General features: G+C 33.7%; 1 protein-coding gene, 1 long non-coding RNA gene and 1 other non-coding gene across 4 annotated transcripts; all 3 read left to right on the top strand.

Moving 5' to 3' along the window:
- Positions 1 to 21: 21 nt before the first annotated feature.
- On the top strand, positions 22 to 10,720 carry LOC145620450 (uncharacterized). Of its 2 annotated transcripts, XR_014108232.1 has the most exons (3): positions 22 to 196; positions 3,220 to 3,245; positions 10,399 to 10,720. It is a non-coding gene; the product is annotated as an uncharacterized LOC145620450 (long non-coding RNA). The 2 variants fall into 2 exon arrangements; XR_014108233.1 differs by lacking the exons at positions 22 to 196; positions 3,220 to 3,245 and adding an exon at positions 6,549 to 6,805.
- LOC145620449 (auxin-responsive protein SAUR50) lies at positions 4,370 to 5,159 on the top strand. Its single transcript, XM_081675126.1, has one exon. It carries the CDS (start codon positions 4,471 to 4,473, stop codon positions 4,783 to 4,785), a length of 315 nt encoding a protein of 104 aa, XP_081531252.1. The 5' UTR covers positions 4,370 to 4,470; the 3' UTR covers positions 4,786 to 5,159.
- A 6,149-nt stretch (positions 10,721 to 16,869) lies between the features above and the next one.
- TRNAS-UGA (transfer RNA serine (anticodon UGA)) lies at positions 16,870 to 16,951 on the top strand. The gene has a single exon. It is a non-coding gene; the product is annotated as a tRNA-Ser (tRNA).
- Positions 16,952 to 17,156: the final 205 nt, after the last annotated feature.

The raw sequence follows: 17,156 nt of genomic DNA, 5'->3' as shown, positions 1-17,156 counted from the left end.
TTAGAATTCATTTCACAAACTAACTACGCATGATTAAGTTGGGGCCATAGTGGGAAACCTCCATCAACCTCATAGTCATCTTCAATGCTTTTTATACAGGTCGAGCTTTAGAGATTTTAACCTCTCAGCAGCTTTGCATGTGCTTATGGTTTTGCAGACGTGATCTTGTCATTCATCTGAAGTTGACTACAAACAGGTACAACTTCTGATCCTTTATAATCTATGCTTTTCTGTAGTGGGCCAAGCTGCTAGCCTTATCTACTCATTCTAATTAATGCTTTCTCCAAGCAAGTTATCATCTAGGTGCTTTACTAATCCTGAGTGTCTCAGTCTTGTTTAGTAACAAGATCTATGCTTCGTGTAGAACTTAGGGACCAAAAGACAATGTGTGATCAGCATTCCTGTTATCTATTACTGCGGTTCTTATGCTGTTGCTCTGCTTTCTTTTGCTTTTCCCTTGGCACCCATTGATTTCAAGGGTTAATGCTTGTGCTATGAGCCTATGATCTTGCTAGTATGGCTGTATATGTTTTTTACAATAAATTCCATAATTTATTTGTTGGGTAGATATAGGTTTAATAAAATATCATCTTTTTGAATAAAAAACAATGGTGTTCCAATTAAATGGGTTGGTAAAAGATTTGTTTTCTTGCATATCAAGAAATAATTAAAACAAAAATCTGGCCTCATAACTTTCTTTAGGGAGTTTCCTTAGTCTAAAAAAAAAGGGAAAACAAGACACCATTAGAATGTTTTGTATGAGTAGAAATTTTGATCTGTTAGAAATGACATCAATTATTTTTCTTTTACTAATAACCTCCAATAGAAATGACATCAATATTTACAGAAGGATCTCAGAGCTAGAGTAACATGGCTTGCATGTGCTCTAATAGAACTACGGTCACGATCAACTTCAAAGAAAAAAAAAACTTTTTGATGTTTGCACCTGTGGCTGTGGGTCATTGTTTTTTGTGTTATGTAAAATGGGCCTCTCTCTTTCTCTCTCTGCACCGCTTTCCCTTGAATTTTACTTCCTAATCCGTAGTAGATATTGTCCACAGAACATGGGAGAGCTTCTTAAGTAGACAACATCAGGTGGCTTACTAGAAGTAACTTCCAGTGTAGCTCAATGTTTTACATTACAATAGAAAAGACAGAAAAAATAAACAAAAAACCAAAAGCAAAAAACAAAACAAAATGAAAACAACATAACTTTGGTAATTTCCACTTGTACGTGTAGTTAACCTGAACCTACACCTATTGGTGTTATTACCAATTGGCAACAAGGATTAAAAACTGGTCTCTTCTTAATTAATCTAGAGTTACTTTATGCAGAGGCGTTTTTCAAATTTATCCACAATGTTTCTTGGCATCAAAGGATTGCCTTGCTACTTTGTGGCCGACTTTGTTGTTTATGTATTATGATGGAATGCGGTGTATTATTTACCAATTGTTAGCGATAGCGTTTGGATTTGGCTCATCAAATACTAAAACATACATTTCCAAATCCTACATCCTGTATCATAGATCAACATCACCCCCAATGTCTCTAAAGAAATTCTCGTCCATAACAGGGTAGGGTAGTTTTGGATTTAGTTAGCACTTATCCTGTGTTAATAATGAGGATCTTCTATTTTATATTGCCCCTTAGTCTGAAACGCACAAACTATTAATTCAAGAAGAAAAAGGATTGAAATATTTATAAAGGCCATTTTTGGTAAAAATGGGAAATGGATATCAATCTATACATTTTTTTTTACATATAGTCTGACAAAGAAAAAGTTGCTTACTGCATCTTACTGCTTGAGATAAGGTTTTTTTTTTTTTAGGAGATCCAAACTGCATGGGTAGTGGTGGCGCTTGCTTCCAGTAGACTTGGTGGTAGTTTTATTGACTGTGATTTTGGTAGTGATGGGTTCAACAGTTGGACCACGGAGGGAAGTCCTTATTATTGGGTCTCTACCACTACGGCTAGCAAATCTGTTACAAGATATTGTGGATAGCTATGTTAAATTGAACAAAGGAAACTTCTTTTTTGTTGTCCTTGTTAGCCCTTGCTTCCTTCATCAAGATATTCCTACTTGCTTGATCACACCTTGAATCATTGAAGGCTTTGGAACATTAGAATCAGATCTGTATTGGTTGGATATCTGTTTGGGCTTCTTCCTGCTAAATAAAGCTGTGTTCCTAATAGATTTGTTTCTGATCCAGTCTGTTCAGGTGCCTACATTGGTTCTTATTTGGCTCCCTTAGGCACCCAAAATGGTGTATATTTATCAAATTGGAAAAACAGTGTCTTCATTCTCAATTCGACTATTATTTTGTTTGTAGTTAACAATTGTTTTTGTTTTTTTTTTTTTTTTTTTTTTCGTTTCCATTCAATTTTGAGCCTTTGAGTTGTGAAAGGACGGGTTTAGCACGTTAGTTTTATCAATACAGACAGAGATAGGAGATGTAATATACCAATTAATGTGGCAACTTGCCATGGAGATTCTAAAATAAAGAATAGTCATGCTGTGATTAAAAATATGAAGTACATTACATAGTACCTGGGAAATTCAGAAAGTGTGTTCCTAATACAGAATAAATTAAATTTAGAATCTTTCTGAAGGATTTTGAAGGGGTTAAAGTGAAACAGAGGATTTACGTTAAAATTAAGTTTTATACTTGTCAGTTAGTACTTTCAAACTTTGCCTAACTATAACAGTTAGAAGCAAACAAAATAGGATTATTTTGTCTAGAAAATTAAAATTAAGAGACACCTCAAAAGGCGTTGCAGATTACACATGGATGGTAACAGCAATCTTTTGTGGTGCTGTTTGTTGAGATTTGTTATAATTTTTTTTCACTGATTTCTATAGAATCACAAGTCTAAACAATCAGAAAATACCAAAACCCCTGTTCCTGTAACTGTACCTTTCCAGTACAATTGCTCTCATAGTCCGTGATTTTGGTAAACAGGAGGAATCTAAGCTGGGAAATTAGTACTATTAATAGTATGATAGTAGGTCTTTTTTGTTTAAAAGTGATGTAATGATATTGCTAATAGAAAGTTGAGATTTTGTACTTCCATCTCCATGTGCTGATGTCTATTAGGAGTTGATTATCTGTTTGATTGGACTTTGAAATTTCACTTAATTATGATTGGATATTAGTTTGATAATCAGTACAACCGTAATGTATTCCAAGTCATTAATGTGAAATTTCTTTGATTTTCAGGAAGAAGAACCTCTTTGGGCACTCAGGTTAGTTTGTGTTTGAATTGAACCCAATTGAAAAATAATTCTAGCTTCACCATTGCTTCTATCTATAGCCTTGTTCCTCATGCTCTTCATTTCAACCCAAAGTATTATGCTTGATTCTGATATTTTCCAATAAATGGATACTAGTTCGTCATACATGCATTTCTGGATTTATTTGCCAAATCATGATATCATCATTTTAGATCCAAATAGTGACTACATGAGCCTGTTAGTGACCTCTTCTTATCTGCTAATCTTTCTAGCTCAATTATTATTAGACATAATTGAATCTGCAATATTGATTAGTTCATAAGAGGGCCACTTTAAATAGTTAGTAGATGAAGCCTACTTCAGATATTCATTATCCCTTTAAGAGTATAAAATAAGAGAACATTCCCTAAATATAAAGAAAATAGAAAAACGAAACTACATATACAGAAAGGAGTCAAGGAACCCACCATTTGTGTTTGGGTGAATTTGACGAGAGAGAAAAGTAGTGGAGCCATATATAAGTAGTTGATGAGAACCAAGAGTGAAGTAATGAGACCATATGACCATAACTAGGATGTGGCATACCGCATACAAGAGACATCCCAATATTAAAGCGGTGCATACAAATAGCGATATAAGAAGTACTGTATCAATGTAAGAGATCTAGGGTATAAAATCCTTCGTATTTAATACTTGAGTATTTAGTCTATTTACAAGATCCAAAAAATCTTACAACGCTTTTATTACTGTGTCAGGATCCAAGTTAACTACTTATGGGTTAAGTCCAAGGACAGGAGTAAAAAATTGTAGTGCGAGTATCTGACTTTAAACATAGGATTAACTCATAATTAGCGATGCCCCTGAAGTGAGAGAATGACAGTATAAACTAAGGAGAGAAATGAAATGGGATCCACAATGCTATTAGGAGGGGCAACAAACTAGGGTCTATAGCCAAGTGCTCTGGGCTCCCACCTTGTCCTGGTGAGAAATTACACTTACTCCAAAACGCCCGTGGCCTGTCCTTTGCTTACTACACCCCACATGACCTCCTGGTCCCCTTTCTTTTTTCTCTCTCTTATTGACTTTCTCTCTCTTTTTTCTCCTCCTTAAATAACCTTCATGCCCTTCACAAGTCTCTCATCCCTCCTTATTCAACAAAAGTACTCCTAAAACACTTTCCATATCCAAAAAAAAAAAACCACTTTTGATTGGAAAAACATAAGTAAAGAGGAAGAAAATGGCTGTTAGAAAATCTAGCAAGCTAACACAAACAGCATTGTTGAAACAAATCCTTAAGAGGTGTTCTAGTCTAGGGAAAAAACATGGTTACGACGAAGATGGCCTTCCGCTTGACGTTCCAAAAGGCCATTTTCCTGTCTATGTAGGAGAGAATAGAAGTAGATACATTGTTCCCATTTCCTTTTTGTCACATCCTGAGTTCCAATGTTTGCTTCAACGAGCAGAAGAGGAGTTTGGATTTGATCATGATATGGGACTTACAATCCCTTGTGAAGAAGTTGTTTTTCGTTCTCTTACTTCAATGCTTAGGTGATTTTATTAAGTTTTTGCCGACGTATGAAGAAAAGATGGTGATTTTAGGGGGGGAGGGGTGTAGTTTTCTTGAAGAAAGATGATAGTAAGATGAAGCAGTTCAATGAGAGCATAAGCTCTGCATGATATGATGCTTCTCTTTTTTTTCACATCTTTTCTTCATTGTTTGACCTTAAGTATTTGGTCAGTGATGGATCTCTTAATTCTTTAAACCCGATTATCGGGTTTTTGTTGTAATTGATAAGCACTGATCTAACCCAAGACCCATGAAATTATTTTCTGGGTTAGATTAATTTGTAAAAAGTTCTAAGCTTTTCCTCACAGAGTTTTATTCTGCCCTGTGAGAGGAATGAAACTGTTCGTTCTTGCTTGTTACATTGATGTGTTTTCCTGGTGCACATTTTAGATTGGCCTTCAATAATTCAAACGTATATATGTATGAAATTATGAATATTTAATTAATGTCACTATTTTTATCTCCTTTTACCCAAGTCATAGTAACCAGCAAACTTTTGGCTCCATACCAGACTACCAGTCAATTTAATACACAAACATAGTTATACTCGATCACTTCTAACGATGACTGCATTAACTTAATAAAAAAAACCTTAATTTTTGTGCATCAACCTTAAACAACAAGGGACTATTCCCTCTTTGAATGTTTCCATATAAGGCATTTAAGGAATTAGGGCTTATTTTTATTAGATTACAGGTCATTTAAAGGGATTTTAAAAGGTATTTAAGGGGTAATATGGAACTAATAATGCATTATCCATTTAAAAATATTTCCCATCTCTCCATCTTTTTCCTATGAGTAATAAAAGGGCATTTTGGTCAAATTACTCTAGCTTAAATTTGAGATTCCTTAACCAGTGTCTCAAATGAGTTTATTTTATGTACGGAGTAGTATTTATTTTATTTTATTATTATTAGGGAGTATTATTTTTTTTTGTGAAAAAAAGAGAGTTCTAGGAACCTTCGTAGTCTAGTGCATGATATTTGAAGAAGACAAACAAATCTTGGGATATCTTGATTCTTGGCATCATGGCAATATCGCCAATATGGCATAGGAGACTTTACAAATCGATACAAAAATATTTGCTAGAGTAGTTTTGGTAATCCGAGGAGAGAAAAGGGTTTAGGTATTACGGAGTACTACCAGTGATAATACTAACATTATTTCTTGGGAATTGTCCTTGTTTTTTTCTACAAAATGGGTTATATAAAATACCAGTACTCTGTATGTGGTTGTTTTAGTCTTCCTTGAGAAAGTTGCGTGATAATTCCTGAATGAATTTTAACAACGGTCCATTTATGACCAAGATTGGGTAGTTTGGTCCCAAAAATATCAAGTGGCAAGAGATTGCTTCTTTGAAACATTATCTTTATTTGTTTGGGTTTTTCTACTGTATGTAATTACATTGCACGGTCGTACCCCTTTCCTTTTAAAAATATAAAAATTTACGAAGTACTCCACATTGTATCATTTGACTTGAAAGACAAAAGAACCCGTTTACCTAGATATTTTGTACTGCGTATATAAGATCCTTGAAGTAAAAGGTACTCGTATTTTGTTATTGTAAAAGCAATGCTAGTATGCTACAACATTAAATATGAAAGAATAAAGGGATTCTATTTAGATTGTTTTTAATACGGTCTCCGTTCCCTTTTAATAGTAATTAATAAACACAAATAAGAATAGTTAAAGTACATTGAAAAAGTAAATTGACATTGGATATGCAAAAAAGTAGAGAGAGAAAGTAATAAAAGTACGGGGGAAAACAAAATTTACATAGAAATTTGAATTTGCACAAGTATTGTTTTAAAATGGATGGAAGTTTGGTAAAAAATTAATATTAATTGTTGTTGAAAAAAACAAATGGGGTGAACATTTTGGGACTAAAATTTGACCATAAGAGACTATCAAAAGGAAACGGAGGGAGTATTAATTTTCCTAAATTTGGCAGAAAGAAATTAGCAAAAGCTGGGAAACAGATGGATATGCTCCAACTTGTACGATTGTACGTAGACTATACCCTTCCTTTCTTATTTTGTGAAACTTGACTTTATTATCCTACTTTGAATGTGCTTCATTTGTGAATTTATGATGCATTGGTTGTGTTATTGTGTAGTAAGAAAGTAAAGAAGTTGATAGATACTCAACATGGTAGGCTCTTTAGAAGAATCAACACTGATCATAAAATTAAAATTGAATCTAAGCTTAGAATGCTGAGAATTAAAAGCATTTAATTAAATTTCAAGCAATATGGTCCATATTTGTAGTAAAAAAAAAAAAAAAAGGGATGATAGATGATGATGATAGGTCGATAAAAGCTTCGTCCCTTTGCCATTTTCAATCTGTCTCACTGAGTTGTAGCTTTTTATGTTTGGGGGCTATGATTATGATATTTCAGACTGCTGTTTTTTTCACTCTCGTCAATTTTCCAATTGTCGAGCTTTGTTTTCTTTCCTAAATTTTAAATTCCGACTTCCATTTTTGTTGACGAATCTATGGTTCTGTGGATGATATTAGTTTAGGGCCTTAATTTATTTTTATTTTCAGAAACAAACTTATTTGCAGGCATCTGTTTTAGTTCATTGTCAATGCATTATATTTTGTTGAAGGAGCCCACTTGATAAAACAAAATGTGAAAATGTAAAGAGGGATTGTTGAACTTGAAAGTGATGATTCAGTTGGAGTGTTGTTGGTTTTGTTCTTTTGATTCTGTGAAAGGTTAAACCTTGAATAAATGCAGTATTTATTCTAATTTCTATCTTATTAATTTCTTTTTCATCCATCTTCGCTTAATTTTTCCACAGCCACATGTGAAAGATAACCATTATAGCTTGAATGCATGAATCATTGTCTGACCTAATAAGTAATAACAATATAGGTCCCCTTTCTTTTTTATGATTACCTTGCTTGAACTTGGAAGAGTTTTAACATTCAATAAATTGTTTTAATAGCTGGAATGTTTCCTGTAATAAAATAGTGTGGAATGATAAATATTACCATATAAGGCACATTACATTTCAAGATTATTTATTTATTTTAATTTTTACCATAAAAGGTGCAAAAGCTAGTATAATGGTTAGTGAAACCCAAGATCTAATGTCCGTATACTATAATTTTTGTCATTGGGTGAGACTCTCATTGGTGTTTGAGGCCTTAGGTAACCCGTGCCAAGCTTAGGTTTAGGCAGAACCATAGAGATCTCATTGGTTTTCTTATCACTCTAATTTCTTCTTCAAAGCTACATGTATGATATTTTTGGTTCTTCCTTGATATTTCAATTAGAACTTTGATGGTCAGATTTGAAGTAGTTTACACATTGAGACACATTCTTTTAACTCTTCCTGCCTATCTCTCCCAGTCTCTTTCAACCAACATTAGTTGTCACCAACAAAAAACCAATATATCCTCAAGTATAGTACAAACTATATCACATTAGACCTTCTTCCTTATTCTTCCCCCTCTGCAATTGCAAGTTAAGGTAGTGTACATATAACTCCTTAAGCGTGCCGTACACCAACTAACTGTTTGATTTTTGTTGGTGTACGTCTTTATCTACCAACACCCCAATGTGATAATGTCTGAATAAAATCAAATCCGTAATCTGATTTTCGATTCACTTTGCCAAATTATTAACTTACATCAGTGTGCAGGACCAGCTAGCAAAGAAGCAAAAAGGCTAGTTGTGATTAGCTGGTCCCTTTCTTCCTTCCTTTACTCTCAGTCTCAGTTTTTATTTTCTCCCCCCTTTTAATGTTCAACCACAAATATTGTCTCTAACTCACATTCATACTTCCTTCCAAAATTAAATTCCCTCTGTTTAGACTCTCCTCAGCCTCTTCCTCTGAAGAATATCTTTCTGTTCAAATCTCCTCCTCACATAGGATGAATGATATCCCATCATTTATGTCATTAATGCTTGTATCCTTTAATATTATAATTATAATTATAATATTTATTTTCCAAGTCATTATATAATTATGGCATATGCCATATTGTCCCCTTTTCCAACTCTTATATGACTTCATATTGCCTGGAGTTTACAGAATATGTGATGATTGAGAACAATGAAATGTGAGTGAAATAAGGGGATCCATTACTTTTGTTCTTTGATGTTGGATATTTTCTTTAATGCAGTTGATCATTGTGTTGTATTCTTGCCATATAATTATTTTTAAGGATGTTGATGTTATCTCTTTTTCATGCTACATACAAGTAGTTATAGATGCTCCATCTAATGTTGTGAAATTAATACCTAATTACCTAGATGTTACCCTTAAAATAAACTTACCTTTTGTTATAATATGGATAATTAGAAAGCATATTCTTTTACACACAAACATGCTGAGCCTACCTTCTCTTAGAGAATCAACCAGACCCAATCATACCCAACTACCCCTCCCCCCCCCCCCCAAAAAATTTAAGCTCAGCCATTCACAATGTAGTCGGAAATTATGCCACCTATCTCAAGTAATAGCTCAGCCATTCGCAGACGCCCCGACCACCCACGAAGAGAACATAAGCCTAACCTTGGGGATGGAAGATATGAAGCTAAGGCTGCACCTCCTCTCCTCAACTCATGATTCTCTTAATTTTTATAATCTCTTAACACTAACCTAACCTGTTGAATACCCTAGATGTATTAGAGCAACTTCAATGGCAAGCTAATTTGACAATTAGCTTATCATGCCACATAAGCTTTTAAGCTAATTATCATTTTAGCTACTTTTTTCTCCAATGGCTAGCTATTAGCTTAGGTACTAGTTGTTGAATTTGTTGGATAGAAAATACATATAAAGAGCTTAATTGGTGCAATAAGCATTTTCATTTTGGCAAGTTTAATTCCCAAGCAAATTAGCTTGGCAAAGCGAATTTGCTTAGCCAAGCTAATTAAGTTTTCTAGCTCCAATGGTCAAGCTAATAGCTAGGGAATTATTGTAATTGCAAGCAAGTCTCTAGCTACAACCATTGGAGTTGCTCTTAACTCATATAACCTGCCTAGATAAAAAATTTAAGAACTTCTAACAATATTCATTGATACACATTCCGTGCCTGGTTATTGTCAGTATTGTCTTTTAACTACAATGGTGAACTTTTATGCACTCTAGTTGCATGACTATAAAAGGTGGAAAAAAAAAATTAAAGTAATATTGGGCCAATTAATTTGGTTTTGCTCATATTAATTGATGAGTTGTTCGATTCAATTTTGCTTCAATTCCATAGGGAATTAGAGATATAGGGTGTATACTTCATTGAATCTATTGAAATACTTCCTCTATTTCATTTTACTTGTAGCACTCAAACTTAACTGTATAATTCGATGCTCAAGTATTCGAGTAATTTGATTGTGGCAGTTGGGTAAAAACTAGTTTTGCCAATAATATATGAGGGCAAAAAGAGTGAAAAGGTAGGCCTACATTCTCTGTATATTTTCTCTTTTCCCTCACAAAGACATTGTGCAATGGAGGATTTTTGTCCATAACTTTTTGTTGATTAGTTCCTTAATAGTGTATGTCACTATGTCATCTGATGCTAATATTATAGGACAAAGGTGAAAGGACAGTACTTTATTTATTTTTATTTATCCTGACTTAAATGCAGATAATAGAATGATTTTTCATGCTGGTGGGGAATTTATGTTGGATTGCAAGTACCACCTCTTTTCTTATGCAAAGGTGAAAGGTGCAATGGTTTATCATCTCCTACGTTTCTGTGATTTCATTTTTATTGGTTCAACACAACTACCATGAACCTATAGAAACTACTTATTTCTTTTCAGTTCTCCACTCTCAAGTGCTAGTGAGGATTGACTCACAACCTCATGATTAATTGTGAGGTACAACCGTACAACCATACAATCCTTACTATTAGACTTTGTACTACTCCGTACTTAGTATACTATATGGAGTAATTATGAATTATCATTAATAATGTGTATGGTTTTTTTTTTTTTTTTTTTTTTTTTTTGACATTGGAATGTGTATGGTTAGTAACTTTAAGGAAAAATTCACATTTACTACCAGCAAAAACACCACGTATCAGATTTACTACCTATCTAAAAAAATATTTTATATTACTACCACCCAAAATCCCTAACTGTAGAAATCACTACCAGTGACTAACCCCGTTACTATTTCTGTTTGTGGGGCCCACAACAACGGCTGTTCAACCACCTTGCAGCCACCACTCCACTTCACTGCCACCCCCTCCCCCCTGCCGGCGCTGGCAAGACCCCACCCCCTCCCTTTCCCCCACCCCTACACAGCCAACCCATACCTTTTCCCGTTCTTGCTGCCCCCACTTTGACTCCCCTGCTCAGATCCACCACCCGCACCCGCAACCACACCCGTTTAAGCGTACCCACAACCCCCCAACTGCAACAACATTTGATTAATCATAATCCCAGCACCTTCAATCAAAGCAAGAAGAATCCCACCAAAAGTAGCTGAGACCCTGACGCATTTGAAGGAACCCACTAGTGGCAGCTCCGGCGAAGATTGAATTCGTTTTGGGTGGTTTTGGGGAGGTAATTTAGGGTTAGGGATGGCCGAAAAGGTAGGGGAAGGGGAGGGGGTCAATTTCGGTGGGGGTAATAGGGAGGGGGGCAATTTCCGGTGAGAGGGGAAGGGAAAGGGGGTGGTTTCCGCGCGGTTCGGGGTGGGGGTAGGGGTAGCAAGAACGCGGAAAGGGAGGGGGTTGGGTGCGTAGGGATGGGGGAAAGGGAGGGGGTGAGGTCGCACCGGCTGGAGGGAGGGGGTGGGGTCGCTCCGGCGTCGGCAGGGGGGAGGGGCATCGGCTGCCAGCAGGGGGAGGGAAGGGGTGGCAATTGAGGGGAGGGGGTGGCTGGGTTACATTATTTTTTTTTTTTGAAAAATCTTAATAATTTTTTTTTTAATAAACTTAACGGAACTTTAACGGATTCCGTTAAGTGGTAGTAAAATTTTAATTATGTGATTTTGGGCGGTAGTAATATAAGATATTTTTTTAGATAGGTAGTAAATCTGATAAGTGGTGTTTTTGCTGGTAGTAAATGTGAATTTTTCCTAACTTTAATGAGAAGTCTATAGGGAAAAAAAAAAATAGAAGTCATCCGTGATTCACAAAATGGTTTGATTTGTACTTCTCGACTATCTATTGTTAAGTGATGAGCAAATATTTTCACAAATGCTTTAGAAAAGTGAAGGTTTCAAAACACAAGTTGGTTTTTCGTGATTAAAGATGGCACTAAATCAGGTTGGCTTACTTGTAACACGACATGATAAATAGTAAAAAATGCTAAAATAATTTATATTTGATATAGGTACGCAAGCATTGGCTAGGCATAGCACATTGGCTTATATCTCCTTGTGAATTTTTAGCATAACACATATGTGGTTACTGGTTAGGGTTTAGCCAAGCCCCAAGGCACAAGCTTGGCATGAGGCACAACCTATAAATAAATCAAGTGACATTTCTATAAATAAATCAATAACTTTTTATTAAATACGGACCCTGTATATATTAGTTTTATTACCAAAATGTTATGCTGACTGAAATTTTTTGTTGATTTTTTTATATACTAATCATGAAGATAAATAGAGGCTTCTTTAGAGAGTGGTGTGAGGAGGGGGTATTAGCGTATATACTAATCCAACTCCGTATCAGATGTATTTTATGTTGTGCTATATAGTTTGGTATTGTGTGGCGTGGGTTGTTTGTGAACTTGTGATTCATAAAATATCAAGAATGTACAGTTATTGGTTTGAAAACTTGTCTCAACTTTGATTAACCAAGCATTCCTTTAGAAATAATTAAGGAATGGGATGGAACTGCTAAAAACACGTTAGGGAACATAAAAGGAAGATTGTGACAAAGTCCAGCTAAGTAACTTTAATTACGGATTAGAAAGCAAAAAATGGCTAAATTAAATTCTGGTTGATTTGACTAAGGATCAAAGTCTGTCGTCCTCGTGGAGTACGGATCCTTTTCCTATCTGTTTTTGTAGGTCCATTTCAGTTTTCATGTAAAACTAGTCCGTATTTAATTTTCGGTGAGACCATTTGTCTTTTTTACAAGAAAATAAAACTTATAAATTCAAGGAAATAGTAAATTATTTGTCAATGAAATCCATTGGATGAAAATTGCTTTCATTGAGTAGGACATCATTTTTATCTTGAACACTCTTGATGATGTGCCTTTTTTTTTTTTTTTTTCTTTTACAATGTACTCCGTATCCTTTTTAACATTTTTTTTTTTTATATTTTTAGTTTTTGTTTTAACAAAATACAAATTACTTCGTATTAATTTTAATTTTAATGAGGTGAAATCAAATATATCAATAGTTTTTCTTTCAAGTTGTAAATAGGAAGGATCTACGTCGAGACATAAGATTGAGGTATTAGGTATCTAGAATTATTGCCCAAAAAATGAATGAAAAACCTTTACTACAATGTTTAGGTTGTTATATTTTAAGTAAAGGTTAAAGGCTTTAATCTTGCCTCTTGTATTTGTTGGTTCAACATCCGTCACTTATAAAAACACAAAGGAAATTTGTATATCTTAAAGATATATAACTTGTTTTTTTGAACCGACAGGGTATTCAGTGAATTTTGAAATAACTGATGAACTCACTTTCAACTTAAGTTAATGCTCTAATTTATACGATTTAAAGGGTTGGGTCTTGGGTGGTCCTCCACTCCTAATTTCATGGAAAAGATCTACATCATCTAGTTAACATGTACTCGTACTCAATTAATAAGAAAGGAAAAACTAGAAAATGATTGCAAATGCGAATATTCATCTTAATCTATTGGACGAAAATTGCTTAAAATTATGTCGGTATATTGCAATTGGAGTATTGGACCATTTTTTGTCATTAGGAGTTACGGAGTAGTGATTTACCACGTGAATTCTACCCCACCATTATCTTTCTACGGTGCAATATACAAATGCATGTAATAAAACAATTTTACATAGAACTCATATAGTTGGAAATTTCATTTGGAATAGAGTAAAAGTAAAATCCATTTCAATACGGAGTATTTGATTAAGCATATTTTGAAACCTCCATTACTTATATTTTAGATTGAGGTTCCCATTGTAAACTGTAATTGTTGTGCTGTTTAGCTTTTCAATGCAATTTTGACTTGATAAAAGCATTTACGTATAATTTTTTTCCCAACGTATTTTTGACTTTTTGTGCATCTATTGGAAATTAAAATGAGTACTACAAAGTTAAAATTAATGCTTTGACTATTTCCTTCAGAAGAAGTTTTGAGAAAGTGGGTTATATATAAATGTGGCTTAGCAGAGAGTAATTTTACAATATCAAATGGGAATTGCATCAAAATTATATGGCAATAAGGTGCACATTCCCTTAATCTTATAAAATGAATACTAATGTCAAAAAAAAAAAATGAATACTTATATAGTTTTATATTCTATTATCAATGTGGATGTAACGTGCGTCAAAACTAAGGGGTTGTTCTCTTACGTTGAAATTCAGTTCAATTCTCAGTTCAGTTCGGCTGAGTTCAGTTCATTTCACTCACTTTACTTCAGTTCAGCTCCTAATTTCCTTCTCTTATAAAATACTCATTTCAGTTCAGTTCGCAGTTCAGTTTAGTTTAGTTAGTTCAACTAAGTTCAGTCAATGAGAACAAGCCCTAAAACCATTGAGATTCACTTAAAACTTTATAAGGTCATTCTTCTTTCTACCACGATCAAGATCAATAAGTGAAATGGGACATATCAAAATAATGATTTTGTCATATTAGACAAAACAATACAGCGTAGCTTTTTTTTTTTTTTTTTTTTTTTTTTTTTTTTTGAAAGAATACAGCGTAGCTCAGGATGGCTAAAGAAACCATAAATTAAAAAGCGCGATTGGAGCATGATTAACAAAATTACTACTTATAATAAATAAGGGTTCGTTCGACAGTATTGTGGTTTCAGTTTTTAGTTTTATATTTTGACTTTGAAAGTTACTCCGTATATGATATATTTCATAAAGAAAATTAAAATTAGTCAACTTAATTAAAAGCATTGTTTTATATTTTGAGAATGACTATATAAAAATAAAAATTTGAAAAAAAAAAAAAAAAAAAAAAAAAAAAAAAAAACTTAAACCACTTATATCAATCCTAATCTCACCTCAATAATGTTTGATTAGACCTAATTAGCAATGAAACTTAATTATTTTCTTAAGTTGAACGAGACATACCCTACTTACATCCATTTATCCTATATAGTAGTCACAAGTATTTTTACAAAACGTGTGATTAGATTAAGATGATGTATTGCAAACAATACTATAAAAAACTCTAATTAAGAGGAGTATTGACTATATGATTAGCAAATAACCAAATAGCAACCAATTCAATAAGCTAGTAATTGAACCTGCTATGGTGGTCTAGTCAAAGGGTGTAAGGTGTAACTCGTGTAACGTATCGTGCATGGCAGCAAACAGCACCTTTGACTACAAAGAATCATTTCAATCAACATATTTATTTTATTTTATTTATTTATGTATGTATTATTATTTGACAAGCATTATTATCAACATTATTGAATAAAAATCAGCCAATCTTTTCATCGTAAGTGATAAGGTCTATACATAGAATGATGAGATTTGCTAATCATAACCAATTGAATAAGTAGTTGGAAAATCATAAAATGATAAGGTGTAATATATAATCATTGAGAATTTGATAAGATAAAATATGTGGTGTATCAACTATAAAATTTGGACGGTGTAAACCGATGTATTTTAACCAAAAAAATACACCAAAAAAAAAAATGGTTGGAGGATGAGTCATAAGCTAAGTATTCATGAACTCCACTAGACTACACATTCTTGATTTACTCCGAATTATATTCCCAACTACAAATAATTTCTTGAAGGAAACATCAACAATGGGCAGATAAATGTATAATGATGATGTTTCGTGTGTTATTCATTTGGTGGTTGTATCAAATGTACGTGGATGCGAGATTGTTAAATTTACCGTTATCATGAGTAAAGTATGAGCTTTGTATCGTGTACTCAATGTACGTATGTTAATTAATTAGTCTAAAATAAATAAACTTAGAAGCATACTCCATGTATCAAATGTGTCATATATTCCACTCTATATGTGTACGATAATTAACTAAAGTTTCCATGCTTTGGCTACATAAGACGGTTTCAAGTGAAAGCTTTTAATGTCGTATAGAATGAAGTATGAAAGTCTTGAATGGTTGGCTATGGCTAGTATGAATTGGATTAATTTGCTATACCGATGAGGCGATGATGGACACAAAGTAGTCACTAAACCTAGTCCGTACTAATTACATAATTTTGGTCTCATCAAATAACGTAACCTATCAAGCATGCCAGTCAACAGCCTCAACACCTTTGACTGCAAACTAATGCTTCATCTACATTTCCTTTTCAATCATAAATGTATATGGGAAAAAAATAAATAAAAATATAAATAAAAATAAAAATAAAAATAAAAAATAAAAAATAAAAATCACACTCATTTCCTAAGAGGCGATAGGCAATATCTATGATTATGGACCAAAAGCTTTTGGATCTTCGTACTGAATGATCATAAATGGGCCTTCTTACACAAGTCAACTCCTGGCCCAATGAATTTATATTCGGTTTTATATGTAATTTGAATTTCTTTAATCTGTTAATCGGGCGGAAAATACCTTAGCTCACCTAGTGCCAAGGTGGGAGTGTGGGACTCTCAGGGTTGTAAGGAATTCGTATGTTTTGGACTGCTTCTCCAAAAATTAACAACTTTGTTGTAGCTTGATCTAATGTAATATATCTTGCCAATTTTCTTTCAAAAGGAAAAAAAAAGTAAATAAAAATAAATAAAATAGTACTCGTAAATAATAAAGGATCGTGTCAGATTGTCAAGGGCTAGCCTAAATAATAAAGGATCGTGTCATATTGTCAAGGGCTAGCCTTGTTTGATTATGTCACATGACTCACATCCTTAAATAATTAGCTAAGCTAAATGAAGAGATTAATCAAATGCAACATAGGTAGGTGTAAAAACGAAAGTTTATAAATTTATATTTAGCAATCGGCAGCAAAAAGTCGGTATGTCCGAGTGGTTAAGGAGACAGACTTGAAATCTGTTGGGTTTCGCCCGCGCAGGTTCGAGTCCTGCTGCCGACGTTTTGTCTATGTGATATTAATCAGACTATAAGCTCTCGTGGTCACGCTATTAACTTCTTTTTTGGGCTTTCACATATACTGCACACTAGGTTAGTTCCCGTGCCATGCACGGTATTTTTTTACAATTGATTTTAAAAACGTGACAAAATAAAAAAAATGATAAAAATATTATTTGTTCATTTAATATTCACATTTTATTATTTAA

Source organism: Chenopodium album, chromosome 27, assembly GCF_948465745.1.
Source record: "Chenopodium album chromosome 27, dcCheAlbu1.1, whole genome shotgun sequence".
Taxonomy (NCBI): Eukaryota; Viridiplantae; Streptophyta; class Magnoliopsida; order Caryophyllales; family Amaranthaceae; genus Chenopodium; species Chenopodium album.
Note: the sequence above shows the minus strand (reverse complement) of the source record. Positions and strands in the feature narration are given on the sequence as shown.

Excerpts from the sequence above, each read along its gene's own strand:
- LOC145620449 (XM_081675126.1), top strand. The coding sequence starts at position 4,471 with ATGGCTGTTAGAAAATCTAGCAAGCTAACACAAACAGCATTGTTGAAA.